Below are 23,637 nucleotides of genomic sequence, written 5' to 3'. Positions count from 1 at the left end.
CAACAGCTTTCTCTCTCCTTATCCTGAAGGATAGAGTAGCTAGCTGCTCCTGCACTTAGGAACTGCTCTTTCGTTTACCTAGTTTTATAACACTCCCTCTGATTTGTATTAAAACCCTGTCTAATTCTGACATTAAGATGACTTTATGAAGGATTCTGTGCTTTTGTTTCATCAAAATCCCCCAATGGAACCTAAGCTGCTTTCCATTCTAGGCCTTGTGTTTCTTTTACTAAGTGACTGTTTTCCTATAGCTGGGGGAAGTGTCTAGGCCTCCCCCTCCTCTTTCTGCCAGTAAATACATTGTAATTGTAGCCCTGGTGATATTATTTCTGTACATAAAGGTAAAAGCTCATGAGAAAGGCTTGCATAGCAAATCAGTGGGCTCTGCTGATGATCTAGTTTCTATCATATGGTGATACGCTTTGAAGAGGGCTTGGTTTTCTTTCCGTTGTGTGTTAATTAATGGGAAATAAAAACTTCTAAAGGTGTCCTTTTAGGGACAAACTACTAAATCTTCATAACAGGGAGAACTTTTAGGAATGAAATGAATACTCTTTGGGAAATTTCACAAAGTTGTAAGCCTCTTAAGAGGATTTATCCGCTGGGTACCATGAGGCTACCATGAAGTTCTGTGCTTGGTCCAGGGGATAGAGAGATGAAGTGGACACAGTGCCAGCTTCCAGGTGGCACATGGCCTATGGCATATTTACAACTAGCCATGCTGTGTGACCATATGTAGTGACCCAAAATTTGGAATATATGGTCTTCATTAATAGGAATATACTTGTGTGCTTATGATAAGAGTAGGATGGAATATTTTCAACTGGTGGTGTTCCATATTTTCTGGGACATATAATACTATATGCAGATAAATTAAAATTTTGTAATTCTCTTTTGAGAGTGCCCCTAAACTCGCAGTGAGTGGTGAGAAGAGAGGAAATAATGCTACTGACTTCCTTGCCTCTTTCTCCCCACTCCCCTGACATTTTCATGTGGTTGAAATCTGATTGAGGGAATACCGTAGGAATCTGTGATAAATGAAGAAGTCACTCAGAGGTAACACGTGGCTAAGGGACGTGAAAATATGGCAGAAGCCATCGCACACTTCCGTAACGTGGCATGTTAAAGGCTCTTCCCGCCATGAAAATATGATTTGGTTATTCTTTGGTTCACAAAAGCTTTCATGGGTTGAAATTTAAGCTTCTGGGGCCTTCAAGGTCCTTCACAGTTTGTCTTCTACTTAGAATAATTCTCCAGTTTTAATTTCCTACTACTAGTCATGCCCCCTACTTTTCAACTGCTTGGGCTTCTAGAATATTTCTAACATTTTCCAGATTCCTTGTTTGTGTATCTGCTATTTCCTCTGCTTGAAATTTCCTGCTCCCTTCTCACCTGGGTGAATCTCTCTGTATCCTTGAAGTCACAACCAAGTATTTGTCACTCTTTTGTGAAGTCTTTCCTATGCCAAAACAGTTGCTCTCTTGTTTGTCTCTGTAGCCCTGGCGCCTAGCATAGTTTCTAACACAAAATAGATGCCAGGTGAACATTTTATGCAAGGTTTATTCTTTTCCCCAGTAAATTAGTAATATTAATATACTCATATGCTTGCTGAAAAGTTGGGAAAGTACAGACGACTACAAATGAGAATGTAACATTTCGTCCCTGTAACAACCACTTTTTTGATGTGTTTTCTGCCAATCTTTTTCTCTAAGCATGTCATAAATTTCGTAGATAATTGTGATTATTTTATTAAATGTTTAATAAACTGCTTCTTTTATTATTTCTTTTCAATCTCATGTTTCATTATCCCCCTAATGGGTTTCTTGCTTCGGTCATGTTCATGTAGCAACTCTCTTCTCTCTCCAATCCATCTTCCACTTTCACACTTGCTGGTTCCCACCTGAAAACTTAATTAGATGCTCTTCTTTCTGCCAGCTATGCCCTGCACCTTCACTAGCTTTGTTCTTCTTTAAAACCTGTCCTAAGACCAGCACTCAGAACAAGTTCTGCAGGATTAAATTCATCTTCTCCTCCACCTTGTTCTTCAAACACTGGTGGAGATGAAATTCGATGGTTAAGCTGGAAGACAGTCCTTTCCTGTCTTTTCCAGAGACTCATGTGCCTGGCACATAGTAGGTGCTCAGTAAATGTTAATGTCTTTCCTTCTCCTACCCTATTGAGATCACACAGCTGGAAATTGGCAGCATCAGGACTAGATTCCATATCTACCGCCTCCAAGCCGACATGTATTGATGGGTAACACTGTCACAGTTGGGTTGTTGAAAATACCCTTTATCTCCAAATCCATGTGGCTTTTCTCTATTACCAAAATTCCTTGCAAAATTAATGTTCCCCACATGTTAGCTTGACTGACCGACTGACCCAGGGCCCCATGGTTCCTTGTTTTGGAACTTCTCCCAGGCTCACCTGGACAGCTTCTTAGCAGAGCTAGGAACAGAATTCATAAGTTAATTTAGGGTTCACAAAACCATAGGATCTTAGAACGAGAAGAAACCTTTGAAGTCATCTAGTGCAGCCCCCTGTTTTACCGATGAAGGAAATGGGGCCCAAGGTCAGTTAGCTGTAAATGGCAGAGAGTACTAGGAGCCCAGGCCTCCTGCCATTTGCACTAAATATCAGTAGGGAATATGTCCAGGTAGGAGGTAGGGGTAGGTGAAGGAGACGGGTTTTGGATAGTCCTTTTTCTGACATATCAAAGCAGCTATCAAATTTACGAATGTAAAGTGGCCCACAAAACTGCATTTGCTTTTTACACTCTAGTCTTATGTTGTATAAACACATGCTAGATTATCCCAAGGTAGTCAAAAGGAACTTGGATTGCTTTCCCAGAAGAATTCTCTGGACAGAAATTGAGATTCCATCGCCCGCTTTTCACAATGAACACAATTTGGATATAATGGTTTAGGGGTTTATTCCTTCATAAAAATAGTAACATTCCCAGCACGCAGCACTTTGGTGAAGACAGCTCGTGTTGTAGGGAAAAGTTCTGGCTTGGGGTTCACTCTTGCTACTGCTAGAACTCAGTATGGACGTTCCATAAGGCCATTCCCCTTTTCTGGGCCTCGGTGTCCCCTTACGTAAAACCAGAGGTAACACTAGTTCCTGTCACGGGTCTCCCTGTGCTGATACCCTAGGTTCTGAGAGCATTTGTAGCATTCTGCGGAAGCAGTCGCCCTTCTCAGCCATCTGCTGCTTCCATCAAGGCCCCCGTTCTCTCCATATTATCCACTTAGATTGTTTCCTGTTACAGGCTAATGGATATGCCATGCTTTCATTTCTGCAGACCCTTTGTTTTCTCTCGAATTCCACAGTTGTTTCTTTGCTTGTTCATTCTCATCAAACTCTATTGTTCTCCTATTAATAGAGGTTTGTCTTCTTGGTCACCTCTCTCCTCAGCTCATCAGTTCTGAGGACTATGCCTTCCATTCATTCTGTGCTCTGAGGACTGCACTCCTGTTTTATTTAGGCTGGGACGCCTCCAGATATTGCAGTATGTATATTTCAAGGCTATGCCATTTGCACCTCTGCTGATAATAGTCTATGTGGTTTCTTTAAAAAGGGTATTTATTTATTTACTATTAAAATGTTATTATAATAACATTGAAAATATTTTTACCCCAAAGCTTAGCTTTTTTATTTTTCTATATTCTTGTTCAATTTTATCCTTACGTGTTTTTGTTGTTGTTGTATTTTATTTTGCTTTTCCTGAATTAATGTCTTTGATGATTGAACCTGATGTGTTTTAAATATTTGTTTTTGGATTCCCCCTCCCCCTCCAGTATAAAGGTAATGTAACTACACAAAAATGCTTGGAAAATAAGAAAACAAATTACCTCAGCATGCTACCATTCCGCTTCAGCCACTATTAATATTGTGATACACAAAAACAAACAATTCAAGTAAAAATGGTCAGAGGAGCTGAACAGATATTTTTTCCAAAGAACACATAGGAGTGGCCAACAGGTACATGAAAAGATACACAACGTCACTAATCATCAGAGAAATGCAAATCAAAACCCCAATGAAATATCACCTCACACCTGTTAGACTAGCTATCATTGAAAAGATGACAGATAACAAATGCTGTCGAGGATATGGAGAAAAGGGAACCCTTGTACTCTGTTGGTGAGAATGTAAATTGTTGCAGCCATTATGGAAAACAGTATGGAGGGTCCTCAAAGAAATTAAAGTTTGAAGATGTGATCCAGCAATTCCACTTCTGGATATTTATCCAAAGAAAACAAGATCACTATCTTGAAGAGGTATCTGCACCCCTATGTTTACTGCAGCGCTATTTATAATCGCCCAGGTACGGAATCAACCTAGGTGTCCATTGGCAGATAAATGGATAAAGATATGATTATTTCTATCTCTATCTCTGTCTCCGTCTCTATCATCTGTCTGTCTCTATCATATCTCTGTCTCTACCATATTTCTATCTATATCTTTATTTACCTATCGTCTATCTATCTATTTCTCTGTCTATCCATCTACACACAAACACACACAGACGCGCACACACACACACTGAAATACTATTCAGCTACAAAAAAGAACAAAATCCTGCCATTTGCAACGACATGGATGGACCTTGAAGGTATTATGCTAATAACATAAGTCAGGAAGAGAAAGACAAATACTGTATGATCTCATTATACGTGGAATCTAAAAACCCATACTCAGAACATATTGATGGTTGCCAGAGATGGGGTGGTGGGGTAGTGTGGAGGATGGTGGGAGAATGGGCGGTGGGGGAAAATGGGTGAGATGGTCAAAAGGTACAAAGTAAAAATATGGCATATTCCAGATTGTTTAAATGTAGTTACTGTATCAATTCAATTTTGAGGGGTTTCATTAACTTCATATTTTTAAATAATTGTGTATTTATGGACTAGTTGCAAAAATAGTACAAAGAATTCCTACATAAATTTTATTCTCTTCACCTAGCTTCTTCAAATGTTAACATTTCTCACACGTTTTATCCCTCTCTCTCTCCCTCCCTCTCTCCCTCTCTGAAATGTTTGCGAGTTACTTGCAGACAGGATATGCCCCTTTACCTCTAAATATAATACTTCAGTGTGTGTTTCCTTTGTAAACTTTTAAGCCTGTATGCATTTGTAAGGCGTCATTGTGAGCTAGGAGAACTATAATTTATTTAGCATCTGTTCTGGGCCAGGAACTCTGTATACATTATGTCATTTAGTCCTTAACCACTTTACAAGTAGTCATAGAATTATTTAGCAATCCAATTTATTTTCCAACTGTACTAGAATCCAAACATTGAAATCCAGCTTCATCAGAATCCATCTATATCAAAATCAAACTACATAAAAATCCAATGTTATCATAATCCAGCAGGAGAGCTAGAGGAAGAATGGTGTTTATTAAAAGACTGAGGGCATTTGGTTGCACTCTCCCACCTCCTCCCCAAGGAAAGCACACCGCCAGATGTTGTCCTGTCAGTAGCTAGCTCTGACACTGCGCTAGCTATTTCTGTGATGTAGGGAAATCGTGCTTCCTCCCTGGGCTTCAGTCTTTTCAGAGTAAGCAGTTTTACCAAAAATATCTTTAAAATTGCCTTCCTACTATAGTCTGTTAGTTGAAGGTGTGCTTTAGGTGTGAAATTTAGTGTTTGTTAAAGCTGTAAGAACTGTTTTCCTGGTGAACTTCAAGAAGTAGAGAAGTCGCTATCTTTCTAGGTCGGATTAACTATCAGCATCAATACATATAAGATTATGACTGGATTATATTGCACCAGAGTAGAAAATGCCAGTTAAATTAGAGTAATTTTCCCTGTCAATATGGGTCCTTAGGAGTGTGATTGGAGGCCCTCAAAGTCAGGGGAGGGGGTCATTCTCGAATTAAGGACAGTTATTTGTTTTTTGATAGAGAGGTACTCACTGTGAATGTGAACATTTTATTTTTTTAATTAAAGTTTATTGGGGTGACAATGGTTAGTAAAGTTACATAGATTTCAGGTGTACAGTTCTGTAATACATTATCTATATCTCACATTGTGTGTTCACCACCCAGAGTCACTTGTGAACATTTTATGTATTTTGTCCCAGTCCTTTCATGTGTGTGGTACGAGTGTGTGTGTATGTGTGTGTGTACATGTGTGTATGCTTTGAAGCACCAGTCTCATTGGCTCCATATCACTTCATATCACACTTACATCCAGTTTTGGGCCACCATTATGTGTAACATAATTGTAATTTAACAGGGGCTAGAGTGTGAACTTGAAGTTGCAGCATTTCGGTGCCTTTCTCTGCAAGTTTGAATGGACCTAGAAGCTAGCCCGTAATGGAGTAGTCAGTCTCTGAATAATTTTGTCTTCCTGTGCTAAAGAGACAGATCTGACCCCAAGGGACATTTGCTATTGTTCCTGCATCAAGACAGCAGAATCTGTTTCCTTCACTTCCTGGAGGTCTGTATATAGTGTCCAGGTCAGAAATGTGCAAACTGGAGAAAATTTTTATAGGAGTTTATTTGAGCCAAACTAACAACGGGGAACATGTTCTCAAATGCTCTGGACAATAACAGTTTGCAGGTTTCTTTAAATGTATTTTAAATTAAGGAGGGCACATAAGGAAGATGGCATGGTGGTGTGAAAAAGCAAGGTGGGGTATTATTGTATCGCTGGATAGTTCATAAGAGGATGTGCTCTCTTGAGGCTGGTGATGGCTTATTTCAAAGGCGAGTTAACCATGGACAGGGCTGCTTAAGGCAATGATAAGCCTTTTACTAAAAAGTTCCATGCCTGGGCCCTAACAACTCACCATGACCTGCCCAGTGAGGAATTTATAATTAGACCCCCCCTGTGAGCTTACTTTCCATAGGACCCTTTGTCCATCCACAATAGGCATAGCAGCAGCCTATGTTCTGATGATTTGAAGGCTTTAAGCTCTCTGATTTGTTTTCATTTTCTACCAGTGACCAATGAGAGCAGTCTTTTGCAGAATCTCTGCCAAGGAGAACTAAAGTTTTCCCTTGGGAATCAGAGAAGGGTCCAGTACTCAGTCAATCTGAAAAAGGCAAGCTTTTCAGATGTTAATAAGTCGAAGCAAGACCCAGGAAGCTCAGCGGCCTGTTGGGTAGATTAAATACCCAAGCAGTATAACCTTTCCATGGCCTGTAGCCAGGTTCTTACTATGGGTGATAAGTTTAAGAAAGGATCACAAAGGTACAATTTCCCCAGAGGGCATCACTCTGAACTTGGAATTCAGTACTACTTCCAAGAGGCACAGCAAGCAAAAAGGCACCGACAAGACTAGGCGCCTATGTGGGTGCCAGGTTTTCACTTTTGCTTTGAGGTTCTCTCTGAGTCCCTAACCCCAGCTGCTAGTGCGTGCTGAACTGCCAATTGCTGCCACAAACATCATGCAGGAAACTTGGTAAAAAAACAATTCTCTGCTTTGGAAAGAACACAGGAGTCACAGGGAAAAGCCAGTTATTATTATTATTGTGAGGGAGGAGCAACTTTCCTCTAGGTTCTTTCGGCTGGTCTAATGATGAAATAATGAGGCAAATTAGCAAGAGAAAATAAACAAATTTAATACATAAGTATGGGAACCCGTCATACATGAGACAGAGACCCCATATGTAGCAGAGGTAGAGATAGAAAGGGGATTGAAACATATGAGACACCTGAGCTAGGGCTGAAGTAAGGTGCCTGGGGGGCTTCAAAGGGTCACTGCAGGTTGATAAGAACAGACATTTAGTAAATAGAAGTTTTCCCTGCCCTATTGATAGGTGAAAAGATACAGAGATAGCTAGCTAGCTAGCTAGATCATAAAATTGTTTTATATATTTAGAATATTTTCAGATACTGTTGAACTTGCTTTTTGCACTCAGCATATTCCTTTTAGATGTCTGGATATTTCCATGTTGATACATATAGATGTAATTCATTTCACTTTTAATACTGAATAGCATACTTTTGTTATGAATATTGTTGGGAAAAATGAATAAGCATTCACTGAACTGGGATGCAGATGACTGAGATTGCAAAGAGAGAAATAAATCTCACCCTTTTATCAAATAACCAAGCAGATACAACCCATTATGTATGTATTGCAAGATAAACCATAACTTGTCCCCAAGTAAAATGACTTGAGAGTGCTATTCGCTAGACATTGTTCATCCAAAATGCACCTGGGATTTAAGGTAGCCCTGGGTTAGTTAATTGCTTTTATCAAAGAGCTAGCTCTCATGCCCTTAAGAAAAATGCCCCTGGGTTGTAATACTGTCAGGAGGCATATTGTTTGTTTGTTTGTTGTTTTTAGAGTCCACATATAATGAGATCATACAGTATTTGTCTTTCCCTTACATAGCTCACTTTGCATAATACCCTCAAGGTTCATCCATATTGTTGCAGATGGCAAGATTTCCTTCATTCACTAATATTTTGTTTAGGAATTTTGCATCTAACTTCATGGGTGAGACAGGTCTGTAATTTTCTTTTTTATCATTCACTCATTCAACAAGTATTTATTGAGTCCATCCTGTTTCATGTACTATTCTAACAAATGTGGATAGAGCAGTGAATAAAATAGATAAAAATCCTTCCTCTCATGAGACTTAATACTAGGGAGAAGACAGACCATAAACAAGATAATTAATTAAACATATAGTGCGTTAGATGTTGACAAATATTAATGATAAAATATAAGCAGGAATGGGGTAGGGTGTGTGTATATGTGTGTATGGGGGGTATGCAGAAGGCTGTCTGTCGAGGTGACATTTCAGCAAAGACGTCTGGGGGAAGTGAAGTTATAATGACCCTGAAGTGGTCATGTCTCTGGTGGGTTCAAGGAACAGAAAGGAAGCCTTGTGGCTAAAACTGGTTTTGTTTTCAGACCAATAAATATTAGATTGGTACAAGAATAATTGTGGTTTTTGCAATTGTTTTTAACCTTTTAAACCGCAATTACTTTTGCACCGACCTAATAATTGGACAGGTTTCCCTCTTTTTAAAAACATTATTTTGAAATACTTACAGGTTCACAAGAAATTGCAAAAGTAGTACAGAAATGTCTCTTGTACCTTTCTTTCAGTTTATTCCAATGATTACATCTTACATAATTATAATGCAATAGCAAAACCAGGAATCCGACATTGGTACAATGAATATGTATAGTACTGTGCATTTTATCACGTGCAGATTTGTGTGACTGTAACTTCAGTCAACACATATAACTAGTCTGTTTCTATGTAATTTTACTAACAATTGTCACCCCAATAAATTAAAAAAAAATTCTGACAACAGCAACAACAACAACAAAAAACAAATATCTACTTTATGCTACCCATTTATAGTGCACACAGAATGGGAAGTGATACCATTGTTTTAAGCCACCAAATTTGTGGTAATTTTTTATGGTAGCAACTGGAAAATGAATACATTAGTTTATCTCAGTATGTTTCATGGATGCTTGAAAAGAATGTGTCCTGCTGATGTTAGATGGAGGGTTACATAACTGCTGATAAGATTATCTGTGTTGATGGTATCCTTGCATTCTTTTTATTTTTACTTTATTTTTTTTCCATGATAGTATCATTCTTCACATTTTGCTTCTGATCTCTGTCATTTCTTTTTTCTTTTTTTTTCCTTCTGTTGTCACCCCTTGAACTCACAGTCTACATGTAACAGCTTTTATTCCCTTAGGTAGGCTGTCAATGGCTGGATCTCTTCTATGGACTGAAAACAGGATTGAGGAAGAATACACTCATTTATATATGAGCTAGATTCAAAAGGAACCCGTTTGGGATAAAAACAAAGATAACATAGAAGCAATAAAGAGAGAATGAGGAAAACAAGCAGCAGTAGAACAGAAATTGTTACTGTAGAGCAGATAAAAATGTTGAACCATATATTGCACTATGACCATATATTGCACTATGGATTAGAAAAATAGTGAAGCAATTCCGTGTTTAAAAATGAGCACAAAGCTGTTATCGTTGCATTCTTCATCCTTGCTGATTTTCTGTCCAGTTCTATCAATTGTTGAGAGAGGAGCGATTTGTGTCTTTCTTCTTAAGGTTCTATCAGTGTTTGCTTCTTGTATGTTGAACGTCTTATGCATACATGTTTAGAAATGTCTTCTTGGTGGATTCCTTTATCATTATCCATGGTTATTTTTTTTGCTCTGATTGATACTTTAATTGATATTAATATGTTCATCCCTGCTTTTTAAAAATTAATGTTTGCATAGTACCTTTTTACATCCCTTTATTTTCAATGTGCTTATATTATTTTAAGGGAATTTCTTCTAGATGTCATATAATTGCATTTTTCTTATTCTATTAATCCCTTTCTATCAATCTAATTCATTTGTGTATTTAGAGCACTTATATTTAATGTAATTATATGTTAGTGCTTAAGTCTGTCATTTTATACTTCTTTTTTGTTTTTTCTATTTACGTTTCTATGTTTTTTTTTGCTGGATATTCTCTGGGTTACTTGAACTTATTTTAGAATTCCATTTTCATTTATCCGTAATGGTTTTGAGTGTATCTCTTTTTAAGAAAAAACCTTAATTGTGGTAAAATACACATAACATAAAATTTACCACCTTAAGAATTTTTAAGTGTACTGTTCAGTAGTGTTAAGTATTTTCACATTGTTGTGTAACCAGTCTTGATAATGTTCATCTTTCTAAACAGGAACTTTATACCTATTACCTAACAGCAGTCCATTTCCCCCTTCAGCCCTGGCAGCTACCATTCTTTCTGTTTCTATGAGTTTTACTACTTTCCATACCTTATATAGGTGACATCAAACATTGTCCTTTTGGGGCTAGCTTATTTCATGTAGCGTGGTGTCCTCAAAGTTCATCCATGTTGTAGGATGTATCAGAATTTCCTTCCTTTTTAAGGCTGAATAATATTCCAGTGTATGTTTGTATCACGTTTTCTTTATCCATTAATCTGTTGATGGACACTTGGGTTGTTTCCACCTTTTGACCATTGTGAGTAACATAGGGGTGCAGATATATCTTTGAGACCCTGCTTGAGTGTATCTCTTTAGTTGTTGTTCTAGGTATTATATTTGTAAATATAGTTGTATATTAGATTTGCATATATACATATATGTTTGTAAAGATACCAGGGGTGCCAAAAAAATGTATACCAGTGGACACTTTGGTTAACGTTGCTCAAGCAGTAGTTCGCTGTCATCAGAAATGTCTGGAGGCTGATGGGGACCACTTTGAGCACCTCTTGTAATTGCAGAAGTCAAACGTGATTTGTATTCACCTTTTGTGATCGGTATATATTAAGTATTACAATTTTAATACAGTTTTCCTTTCTTAAAATGTGCATACATTTTTTTGGCACCCTCTGTGTGTGTGTGTGTGTGTGTGTGTGTGTGTGTGTGTGTGTATATGTATATTCTCGATGCAAGTCCCTTTAGATATATTCTCGATGCAAGTCACTTTAGATATATTCTCGAGGCAAGTCCCTTTAGATATATTCTTTTCACTTTCATGATTGTGTGCCTTGAACTACAAAAGTGTTTTAATTCTGATAAAGTTCATTGTATCTATATTTTCTTTTGCCATTTGTGCTTTTGGTGTTATAATTAAGAAGGCTTTGACACACTCAAGGTTATGAAAAGTCCTGCTTTTTATTAAGAGAGTTTTATATTTTAAGTTATGTTAAGGTCTATAATACATTTTGAGTATTGCTATGAAGAAGAGGTCCAACTTTAGTCTTTTGCGTGTCGATACCTAGTGATCCCAGCATCGTTTCCTGAAAAGACTTTTCTTTCTCCATTGAGTTTCCTTGGCAGCCTTGTCGAAAAATCAATAGACCGTGAATGAAAAGGGTTTATTTAAAGACTCTCAACTCTATTCCATGGATCAGTGTTTCAATCCTCATGCCCATGCCACACTGTCTTTGTTTCTATGGGTTTGTAGTAAAATTTCAAATCAAGATCATTGAGTCTTCTAACTTTGTCCTTCTTTTCCATGAGTCTCATGACTATTTTGGGTCCCCTGCATTTCTGCATGAATTTTAGGATTTTTGTCAATTTCTGAAAAAGAGGCAGCTTGGGTTTTGTAGGGCATTGGTTGGATCTGTAGATCAATTTGTGGCGTAGTGCCATCTTAACAATATTAAGTATTCTGATTCATGGACATGGGATGCTTTTCCATTTTAGATATTCTTTAATTTATTTTAAACATGTTTTGTAATTTCCAATGTAGAGTCTTACACTTTTGTTAAATTCATTCCTCTGTATTTCATTTGTTAATGCAATTGTAAGTAGAATTGTTTTCTTAATTAATTTTGAATTGTTCATTGGTAATGTATAGAAATACAATTGATTATTGTATATTGATCTTGTATCCTATAACATGCTGAACTAGTTTTCTAGTTCTAATAGTATTTAAGTGGCTACCTTAGGCCTTTCTATATATAAGATCATGTTATCTGCAAATAGAGATAGCTTCACTTCTTCTCTTCCAATCTGGATGCCTTTTATTTCTTTTCCTGACTGAATTCTCTTGGCTACTTTGTCCAGTAGAAAGCCAAACAGAAGTGGTGAGAGCTTAGCATACATTCTTGTCTTCTTCTTGGCCTTAGTGAAAATGCATTCAGTCATTCATCATTAAGTATGATGTCAGCTGTAGATCTTTTGTAGATGGCCTCTGTCAGGGTCCCTCTTATTTCTAGTTGAGTGTTTTCATCATGAGTGGGTGTTGGATTTCATCAAATTTTTCTGCATCTATTGAGATGATAAATTAATATTAATTCTCTTAATGTAGTTTATTATACTGAGTGATTTTTATACGTTAAATCAGCCTTGTACTCCTGCAATAAATACTACTTGCTCATGGTGGATAATTCTTTTATATGTTGGATTTACTTTGCTAGTATTCTGTTAAGTATTTTTGCATCTGTATTCATAAGGGGTATTGGTCTGTGGTTTTCTTTTTTTTATGATGTCCTTGTCTGGTTTTGGTATTGGGACAATACTGAACTCATAGAATTAGTTGAGAAGTGTTCCTGCCAATTTTATTTTTTGAAAATTCTGCGGAGGATTAGTGTTAATTAGTGTAGTGATTTTTCTTCATTCTGTTTTCTTTCTGTTCCATTGACTGATTTATCTCAGTTGATCTGTCTTTAAGTTCATGGATTGTACTTGTTCAATTATTGTACTTTTTAACTACAGAAATTTTAGTTGGTTGTTTTTAAATTACCTCCAACTCTTTATTGATATTCTATATTCAGTGAGACATTGTTCTCATTCTTTCCTTTAGTTCTTTAGAGATGGTTTCCGTTAATTCTTTGAACATATTTAAAATAGCAAATTTTAAAAGGAATTAAAAAGTACAAATTGGTAGTTACAAAAGAGTCACAGGGATGTAAAGTACAACATTGGGAATATAGCCAGTAATATTGTCATACCATGGTGTCAGATAGGTACTAGATTTATTGGGGTGAGCACCTTGTAAGTTATATAAATATCTAATCACTATATTGTACACCTGAAACTAATGTAATATTGTATGTCAACTGTTATTGAAAATTTTAAAAATTAAAAAAATAATAACTTTGTTTAGTAAGTCCAATATCTGGATTTCCTCATGGACAGTTTCTATTGATTATGTTTTTTTCCTTGACTATGGGCCGATATTTCCTGTGCCTTTCTGTATCTCCTAATTTTTTGTTGTTGTTGAGACGTGTACATTTAAAATAATATAATGTGTGAACTCTGAAAATTAGATCCTCTCCCTTTCCACAGGGTTTGTTGTGTGTTGCTGTTTGCTTGTTTTTTAACTGCCTGGACTAATTCTGTATTAAGGTCAGCATCTTTTGTTGTGTGAAGCCACTGAAGCCTTTGGTAGGTTACCTTAGTGTTCAGATCTCGATTGGACAGTGATTTCATGAAGCATTTGGAACTCGTAAGTCTCCCAGCCTTTGCTGAAGGGCTTTGTGTGTGTATTCTGGCATGCCTTCAACATTTAGCCAGGTAGTTTATAACTCTGCCTTAATTTACCCTTCTCTCCCTGCTTGTGCGGGGTCTCAAGGTCAGCCAGAAGTGAGAGCTTAGGGCCTTCTTAAGTCTCTCGCAGGCATACACACAGCCTGGGGTGTGCATACATTCCTGTGCCTGTACCCGTCTTTGTAGATTTCTAGGAATAGGTTGCAGCTTTGTAGGCCCTCTGTGGGCATGCTGTTCTCCTATTTGTCATTATTTTTATCCCAAGTGCTTTGGTCAATCTCTTGACAACTTCAACCCTTACATCACCTCAGACCAACACAATTTTGAATAACTTGAGATGAGTACTTTTGACAAATGGCCCAGTGACAGCACTGTTTACACAGAATGAGCTTCGGTCAAGACAAAGGCAAGCCCTAAGAATGGACCTGTCAAAATGAACAAATAGTGATAATAATCTGAGAGTGGGGCCTTGTGAACTCCCATCCAGTTCTGTCTTCTCTTCTAGGGGCTGCTAACCTGTTGGTTTTCACAGCCATTGTGGTTGTGAGGCTGTTGGTTTTCAGCGCTGCTGTAGAGCAGGGGAGAGGGTGATTTGATTAGGTTAATGTACCACACAGTTCACTATTCCTATCAACATTCAGTCTTTTGTCTTGATCACAGCCCTCAGATTGTTAAGCTTTCGTTAATGTAGAGAATGTTTGTAGTACACATGTATCACAAAAACTTGTGTCCAGAATTTATAAAGAAATTTTGCAGCTCAAAAATAATAAGACAACCAACCAAATTATAAAATGGGCAAGAATTCAAACATATGCTTCATGAAAAAAAAAATTACAAGTGTCCAATAAGAATATGCTAAGATAGCACTATTAGTACTCAGGAAAGTGCAAATTAAAACTGCAATGAGATATCACTACACACCCAGTAGAATGGCTAAAATTAAAAAGTATGTGGATCAACTGAAATTCATTGGACCACTAGGTATTTACTTGGGAGAAATGAAAATATGTGTCCCAGAAAGGCTTATACATGGATGTTTAAAACAGCTTTATTGGTAATAGGGAAAAGCTAGACACGTCACAAGTATTCACGAATAGGTGAATGAATGAATGATGGCATATTTACCCAATGGAATACTACACAGCAACAAAAAATGAATTCCTAATAGATTTATTTACAAGACACTGTGCAGACCAAAATAAGTTAGACGTAAAAGAGTATATTCTGTATGATTTAAAAAAGTAGTGATTAAAAGAAAATTGGTATCTATAACATTAGTTAATTAATTAACTAATTAAGCCTCTTTATATTCTACCTCATTTCCACAAAACTTCAATTGCCTAAAAGGAATTACCCAACTACATTCTAGAATGAGTAAGGAAAAGGTGAGGGAAAAACATCATAGAGGACACATGAATAAATTAGAAGGTGGTAGAGAACCCTGAAAGAAAGTTTGAAAAAATTATGAGATCATGCGTTGGTGGACAGGGATAGAAAAGTACTGGGGAGGATAAAATGATAAACTTACATGGTTTGGAGTAATGCAGTGAATTTTAGGATGATAAGGAAATAAATGTCCCATACATTACAAGCACTTCTAAGTTAGCTGTTGACACTTTGGAGTCCAGAAGTTATCAAACTCATTTATCTAAAATATACGAGTCTTCTGGTCAAGATGGTGGAGTGAGTAAACACTGTACTTGCTTCCTCCTGCGACCACCTCAAAATTACAACTAAACTACAGAACACCCATCATTGAGAATCACCTGAAGTCTAGCTAAACAGAAGTCCTATAACTAAGGACATACAGAAAAAGAGAACGTTGAGGGTGATTCCTAAAATACATTAGCACATTATGGACTCTGAGGAGTACTAAAGTTCAGTAAAATTTAAGTTTAATCTAAATAGATACATATAATATATACGAATCTTTCCTGGCACTTTTCTCAGTACAGAGGCAAAATAAATAAGACCTTTCCATGAAGAGCTGTTAATTTATGGTTGTTCATATTTATGAATGTAATTTGTCGGCATTGTCTCATTTCTTGTTTGTTTATGAGGTAAGAATAGTAATACCTACCTTTGGATAGTTGGGAAGAGTAAATGAAGAAGACATGGTTCTACATCTGAAATCATATAATAATATATGCCAACTGTAATTGAAAAAATTTTGAAAATTAAGAAGTGGTGCAAATAATGAAAAAGGGAATGAATGTAACTCCTTCCTCACTCCATGCCTTCATTTACAAAATACTATAAATGTTGAAAATCATATTTGTGGTTTCTGAAATGTTTAGGTAATTCTAAAAGAGGAATGATTAATAACTGTACCTTGCTTGGCTCAAGTAAAATTTAAGAAATCCTGATTTGTGTGAATGGGCAACATAGTGGGTATTTTTATTTAATTTCCCTGAGTGAAACAGAGAGCACATGGGGAATTCTGGGCTTGTGCTTTTCTTCTGCTGGCCAAGGAGGCCAGACAAAAGCGATTTTTTTCCCCAGACATGCAGCCAGTTTTGTGTTCGCTTTGCTGATGAAATATGGGAGACAGGCTGTGCATCCTACTCTCACATTTATGTGGCCCAGATTTGAAGTGGGAAATGTGATTCTAAAGTGTGGAAATTAGAGAAAGCACAGTAACTTGGTCTGCAGTTCCCAATCTCTGTAAAATCTTTATTATTATTATTATTTATTATTACTACCAATGATGTGTTCAAAGGGTCAAGGCTTTAAATACTGAAAATAAATACTTCTGGAAACGGGACATAAATAAGATGGTGATAAAATTCATGGCAGGTTAATCTGCTCTAGCCAAATGTCTGGACACGTTTTGTGTTTGACTGTGAATGCTTAACTGTATAGCTTTTTATTGAAAGGAATAGATGCTGTTTGCATTGTCTCCGTTTCTGTTAGCCTGAGAGCAGAAACTCTCAGTAAGCCTGTGTGTCTGATGGATGTGAAGGTGGAAGATGAGGAAACTAGGGAGTGAAAGAAGAAATGAGAACAGGGAACCAAAATAACCAGCAAGCTTGAATTAATCCTAGCCGATGCTCTAGTGGGTTACTTTTGTTGGTTAGAACAGTGCTCCTCAAACTTTTAAAAGCATACAAAATCCCTCAGGGATTGTATAAAAATGCAGTTTCTGATGGCAGATCTGGGGTGTGACACAGAAATGTGTATTTCCATCAAGCTCCCACGTGACATTGCTACTGATGGCCTGAGAACCTCTCTTGGAGTAACAAGGCTGGAAAGTTGTCCCGACCTCTTGGTATATGTCATGCTTTAAAAATTCCAATAAGGATAACTTGTCAAAGGGGTAGCTAATTGTGATTTTATTTTATACCATCATTAAACTTCTGTTTACTAAAATTCAAAATCATTGACCAGAAATAAAAAAGTATCTCTGTCCATACCACCCTCAGATTTTTCGTTCATTCCCTCCTTAATTTAGGTCCTTTGGTGAATACTCTGTGAGTAAGTTACATTTGTTCCCCTGCCAGGTAGTATCCTAACCCAGGCTGTCATCTGGTTAATGCCTAAGAAGTCCAGGTGTTGCCACATTGTCATGGAAAGGCCCCTTGAGAGGCAGATGGACCACCTGGCTTCTATTTCCGACTCTCCCAGCGAGCTCTGGGACCTGGAGCTAATTTTTTTTGTGTAGAATGATTGTCTGTATTTGTTTTGTGATGAAGTGAGAAAACATCTAGTTTATTGCCCATAAAGGGCATTCAGCAAATGGTTAAGAAGCTGTCCTTAGGACTATAATAAGCAGCTTTAGGTCTTTACAAGCTTTGAGTTGAACAGGTTGGAGAGGAAGGGATTGAAGATAAAACACGTCCCATAACTTAAAAGAAAGACTGCACTACACTTAAACTGTCTTCTTTCCTCTTTACTTGTGGTTTTGGTTGCTCACATCTACTGACAGTGTGATTTTTCTTTTTAAACATCATTCAGTGCAAGTTGCTACTGGCTGGGAGCACTTCCCATTGCTTTTCTCCCGTCTGCCCTAACAGATGAGGGAATCAGTCAGGGGGCATTCATGTTGACCGTGTCTCCTGTTTCCTTCCTTTACAGGTTATTCCACAGCTGTTCAGAAATTTTCCCAGACGCTACAGTCCTTTCAGTTTGATTTCATTGGAGACACTCTGACTGATGATGAGATTAACATTGGTAAGTCTTCAGCTACATGAGACCATGTACTCTCGAGTCAGGTCTCAGACCACGCAGCCTCCTTCATCTGTATATGCAGAAAATGTGGGCATCGCTAGCCCCTGTGGTCCAATGCCAAGCTCATGGGAGGCTGCTTAAGAAAGATCAAGAAACATTCTTTCCTGGTCCCATTTCTTCCTTGCCAAAAGCAATTAAAAGATATCCCTTGAACCTCCATTGAGGCCTTTTACTCAGTAAATCTGCAGGGGAGTTTTTCTTGAAAGAATCTAATACATGAAAATACGTATTTTTCGAAAGGGTAGATTCAAGAGCGATTTTTTGTTTGTTTGTTTATTTTCTGAAATGATGCAGAGTAAATTTCCTCCACCAAACAGATTCCTTAGAAAGTATAAAATTTGCATTAATATATGTACAGCTTTTCAGGCAACAGGAGATTTAAGCCACTTTTATTCCCTTAAGTATTGTCTATGGGTGCTTTTGCGGGACAACAGTAGCATTGGGTAGCAGTGGCAGGGACTTGGATCGCTTTCAAAACCTAAAATGTTTGGCCTTTGGCCATTTAAGAAAAAGTTTGGTGACCACTGAGTTAAAGAGTTAGTGTAAAGCATTTGTTAGATGAGAACATTGATTCACATAACAGTTGTCAATGATCTGATGTCACTGAAGCAAGTTAGTAGCACAATTACAATTTTAATACAGTTTTTTCCTTTCTTAAAATGGTTATACATTTTTTGGCACCCTCTGTTTTTATGAACCCCAGAACTCAAATATAAAAATGCATTATTATTATTAGTTTTAAATTTTTCCATTACAGTTCACGTACAATATTATGTTAGTTTCAAGTATGCAACATAAGGAATAGACACTTATATACCTTGAAAAGTGCTTCCCCAATTAGTCTAGTACCCACCTGTCACCTTACATAGTTATTACAATATTGTTGACTGTATTCCCCATGCTGTATTTCACATCCCTGTGATGGTTTTGTAACTACCAATTTGTATTTCTTAATCCCTTCACATATTTCACCCAGCTCCCCAACCCCCCTCCCCTCTGGCAACCATCAGTTTGTTTTCTGTATCTATGAGTCTGTTTGTATTTTATTTGTTCGTTTATTTTGTTCTTTAGATTCCACATATAAGTAAGATCATATGGTATTTGTCTTTCTCTGTCTGACTGACTTTACTTAGTCTAATACCCTCTAGGTCTATCCATGTTGTTACAAATGGTAAGACTTCATTTTTTTTATGGTCCAATAATATTTCATTTCATATAATGTGTGTGTGTGTGTGTGTGTGTGTGTGTGTGTGTATAAAATCTTCTTTATTCAATTGTCTATCAGTGGACACCTAGGTTACATCCATATCATGGTTGTTGTAAATAATACTGTAGTGAACACAGTATTTATCTTTTTGAATTACTGTTTTGGGTTTCTTCAGATAAATGCCCAGAATTGGAATTGTGGGGTTGTAAGGTAGTTCTATTGTTAATTTTTTGAGGAACCTCCATACTCATTTCCATAGTGGCTGCACCAGGTCTGCATTCCCACCAACAGTGCACAGGGGTACCCTTTTCTCCACATCTTCCCCAACACTTGTTGATCGTTGATTAATTGAAGATAGCCATTCTAACTGGGGTGAAGTGATATCTCATTGTGGTTTTGATTTGCATTTCTCTGATGATGAGTGACGTTGAGCATCTTTTCATATGTCTATTGGCCATCTGTATGTCCTCTTTGGAGAAATGTCTCTTCAGGTCCTCTGCCCATTTGTTAATTGGATTTTTAAAAATCTATTCAGTGTCTCTGTGTCTTTTGATTAGAGCATTTATGTTTACATTTAATGAAGTTATTGATATAATATATGTAGTTATTGTCGTTTTATTGTTTTCTGATTGTTTTTGTAGTTCTTTGTTCCTTTCTTATTCTCTCGCTCTCTTCTCTTGTATGTTGATGACTTTCTGTAGTGTTATGTTGGAATCCTTTGTCTTTGTTTCTTTTAAATCTCTTAGATTTTTGGTTAGTGGTTACCATGTGCTTCATATATAACCAAGGTGTTTTCTTTTTTTTTTCATTCAACAATGTTTATTGAATACCTACTATATCCGGAGGCTCAAGATATATAGAAATCAGATGGAGAAGGAAGTGTACAGTCTGGGGTTGGTAGATTATAACTGAAACATCTTTCCTCACCTTCCAGAGGTTCAAAGCTCAAAACCTAGAAGCCATGCCAAGCTGTTTTCATAGCACTCTGTTTTAAGATGTTGGTCAATTATGTTTGACCACATTCTAGAATCACTACTGTTTTTACTTACCCCCTCCACATTTGTTTTTGTAATTATTTTTTACTTTTGTTAGTGTGTGTTTGTTTGTATCCCTTAATTCATTGTTGTAATTACACATGACCTTCCTACCTTTATCTTTTAACCTTTGTACTAGCTTTCTAGTTGGTTGATCCACTGCTCTTATTCTTTCCACACTTCTACCCTCAGAGAGAGTTGACCTCACCCCTGCCCCTCCAGCCCTCACCCTGAAGATAGTTTAGTTCCTCCCTGTATGTCCCTGGCATTTTGAGCTACTGCCCCTGCACTGCAGCTTAGAGCGAGTGAGTTTGTGAGTCTGTGCGTGGGCCCTTTAAGAGCAGTACCTCAGTCTGCAGCAGCCCTTTTGTTTTTCTCAGACTTAATCTCAGACTTAATCCCTGCTGGTTTTCACAGCCAGATATAAGGGGACTCCTCTTCCCCCTCAGGTACTGGTGTCCTGAGCTGGGGAACCAGATGTGAGGCTGGGACATCCACAGCCGGGATATTCCTCCAGTTCCTAATGTCTACATCATAGATGTGGGATCTGCCTGGTCCACGTGTCCACCCTTCTACCAGTCTCGATGTGGTTTCTTCTCCATGTCCTTAGTTATAGGACTTCTGTTAGGCTCGTCTTCAGGTGGTTCTCAGTGATGGTTCTATAATGTAGTTGTAATTTTGATGTGGTCGTGGAAGAAGTGAACACAATTTATGCACTCTGCCATCTTGACTGGAAGTCCCCCAAATGTATTTAATGCTGCTTGTATTAAATATGAATAATATATAAAGGTATAAAATACTGTATGACTGAGCAATCCCTCTCCTGCGTATCTACCCAAAAAATCTGAAAACATTTATCCATAAAGACACGTGTGCTCCAATGTTCATTGCAGCTTTGTTTACGGTGGCCAAGACATGGAAACCGCCAAAATGTCCTTCGATAGATGAATGGATAAAGAAGTTGTGGTATATGTACACAATGGAATACTATTCGGCAGTAAGAAAAGATGATATAGGACCATTTGTGACAACATGGATAGATCTTGAGAGTGTAATGCTGAGCGAAATAAGTCAGACAGAAAAAGCAGAGAACCATGTGATTTCACTGATATGTGGCATGTAAACCAAAAACAACAAAAGAACAAGACAAACAAAAAAGAAACAAAAACTCATAGACACAGAAAATAGTTTAGTGATTACCAGAGGGTAAGGGGGGTGTGGGGTGGGGGGTGGGAGATGAAGGTAAGGGGATCAAATATATGGTGATGGAAGGAGAAAAAAATTTCCTATGATATTAAGTAATAACTCGAATTAGTTTCTATATTTCTGTGAATTTTAGAATATTCTATTCTCACAAGCACTTGCCTTCAAATTAATTTTAACAATACCACCTGCAGGTAGAAAATTATCTCAAATTTACAACACACACACGCACACACACACACACCTTTTAGCCATGAGGAAATTTCACTAGTTTATAAAAACAGCTGGATCCAAATTTTGTTTTGGAGGCATTTACAGTTTATATCTGTCTTTGGTAAGTCAAGTTCCAAATGACCTACCGAGTCTTAAAATGAGGGCAGCTGCTTTCAATACTTCAAATTCTTCATCTAAACAACGTCATAGGTTGATCTAAATCTTCCTTTTGAAACTTCAGAGATCAATTAATGATCCATTTAATGATTCATTCCAGTTAATTTTATAGCTGGCTTTTTCTAGTTGTGCACGTAAAAGTGGAATTATCAAAGGATCTTTATGTGGCTGTCTCCTCCAAGAGTATTAATGGGAGACTGACTGTCCTGGGGCTTGTTGACCTCAGAGGCATGATTTCCATGTTAATTTTAGTTTTCCTTTCGAATATGTAGAGTCTAAAAATATTCTAGGGCAAAGCAGCCTTTATGTGCATGAGCCAAATGTGGTGGCTATCTCTACAGGACCGCTTCACACCCTAGAGGAAATTTTCTTCAGGCAACCTCACAATGATTCTTAGTCATCTAAGTATATACCAGATTCAGGTTGGGGAAGCAAATGTTCTTTATCTTCAGAGCTAAAGAGAGTTCAGTCTCTCATTTAACTAGCAAATATTGTGTTCGAACTCTTAATAAGCAATAAAAAAAAAAAAAACAAACCCGAAAATAAAAGTGGCTCCCCATTTCCCCCTCATTTTCTGGGTTATGTTAATCCTTATCTACCTCGAGGATTTCCTGAGAACAGCTCCAGTCAATTTAGGACCTGCTACCTAAAGCAGGGAGGACTGGGATTCCAAGAGGAAACTCACCCAAGTTCCCCCAATGAAAAGTGGGGAGCCAGTGGGGCACGATGGCTTCCTGCTGGTACCTAACACCAGGCCCACCCAGGTCCCCAGGGTGTTCCTCGGTGGGCTTCTTCAGACTCCTGCTGACTATGCCAAGTAAATGTCAACATAAGAATGTCCAAACCTGTAGAGAATTTTTATAAGCATTTATTAGAGCCAAACTGATGACATACTAGAAAGTGAGATCTCAAATGCTCCGGCAAACGACAATTTTGCAGTTCTTTTTATACATTTGGAATTAAGGAAGCAAGGTAAGCTAGAATGTATGAAAGTGGGAGAAAGCAAGGCAGAGAAATCTCCATGACTGGATTACAGGATAGTTCATAAGATTATGTGCTCTCTTGAGGGTGGTTGTGCTCTGAGTGGTCTGGAAAAGAGGATTGATTACTTCTGGCCTTTTAAAGGTGTGTTCACCTAAACACACAGAAGCAGTGGACAGGGCTGGCTTAAGGCAAAGTAAAAAGTTTTTACAAAGAAGTGATATGCCTTGGGTGTGACTACCCATCATGACGCCCAGTGAGGAATTTATGATTGGGTCATCCTGTGAGGTTACTTTCGGTCACTAACCTTTGTCAGATTTTTTATTGAGCCCCTTTTTCATTCACATAAAATTTCCAGCACAGAAGCAATGTATTGGGTGTATTGGCATATTATCTTTTAATTGTTTTTTTGTACACATATCTGTTTTATATGTATGCAATTTAGTTCATGCTAAATACATAATTTTATCTTTTTAATCTAACATTTTATCATAAGCATTTTCTCATATCATTTAAAATTCTTTGTAAGTTTCATAGGGGGTCAAGGACATGGTTTTTCGTTCACTGCTGTTTCCCTAGTGCATAGAGGAGTACCTAGCACATAGTAGATGCTCAATACGTGTTTG

General features: G+C 37.5%; 1 protein-coding gene across 6 annotated transcripts in view; it reads left to right on the top strand.

Annotated features, from left to right (window-relative positions):
- The window catches only part of OPHN1 (oligophrenin 1), a 304,832-nt gene that overhangs the window by 73,920 nt on the left and 207,275 nt on the right, over positions 1 to 23,637 (top strand). For all 6 annotated transcript variants that reach the window (XM_019753605.2, XM_019753604.2, XM_019753610.2 and 3 more), the window contains exon 3: positions 18,044 to 18,139. In XM_019753605.2, the coding sequence (XP_019609164.2) occupies positions 18,044 to 18,139 (96 nt within the window). The remainder of the gene's footprint in view (positions 1 to 18,043; positions 18,140 to 23,637) is intronic.

Source organism: Rhinolophus sinicus, chromosome X, assembly GCF_036562045.2.
Source record: "Rhinolophus sinicus isolate RSC01 chromosome X, ASM3656204v1, whole genome shotgun sequence".
Lineage (NCBI taxonomy): Eukaryota > Metazoa > Chordata > Mammalia > Chiroptera > Rhinolophidae > Rhinolophus > Rhinolophus sinicus.
This window is presented reverse-complemented; position numbering and strand designations above follow the sequence as displayed.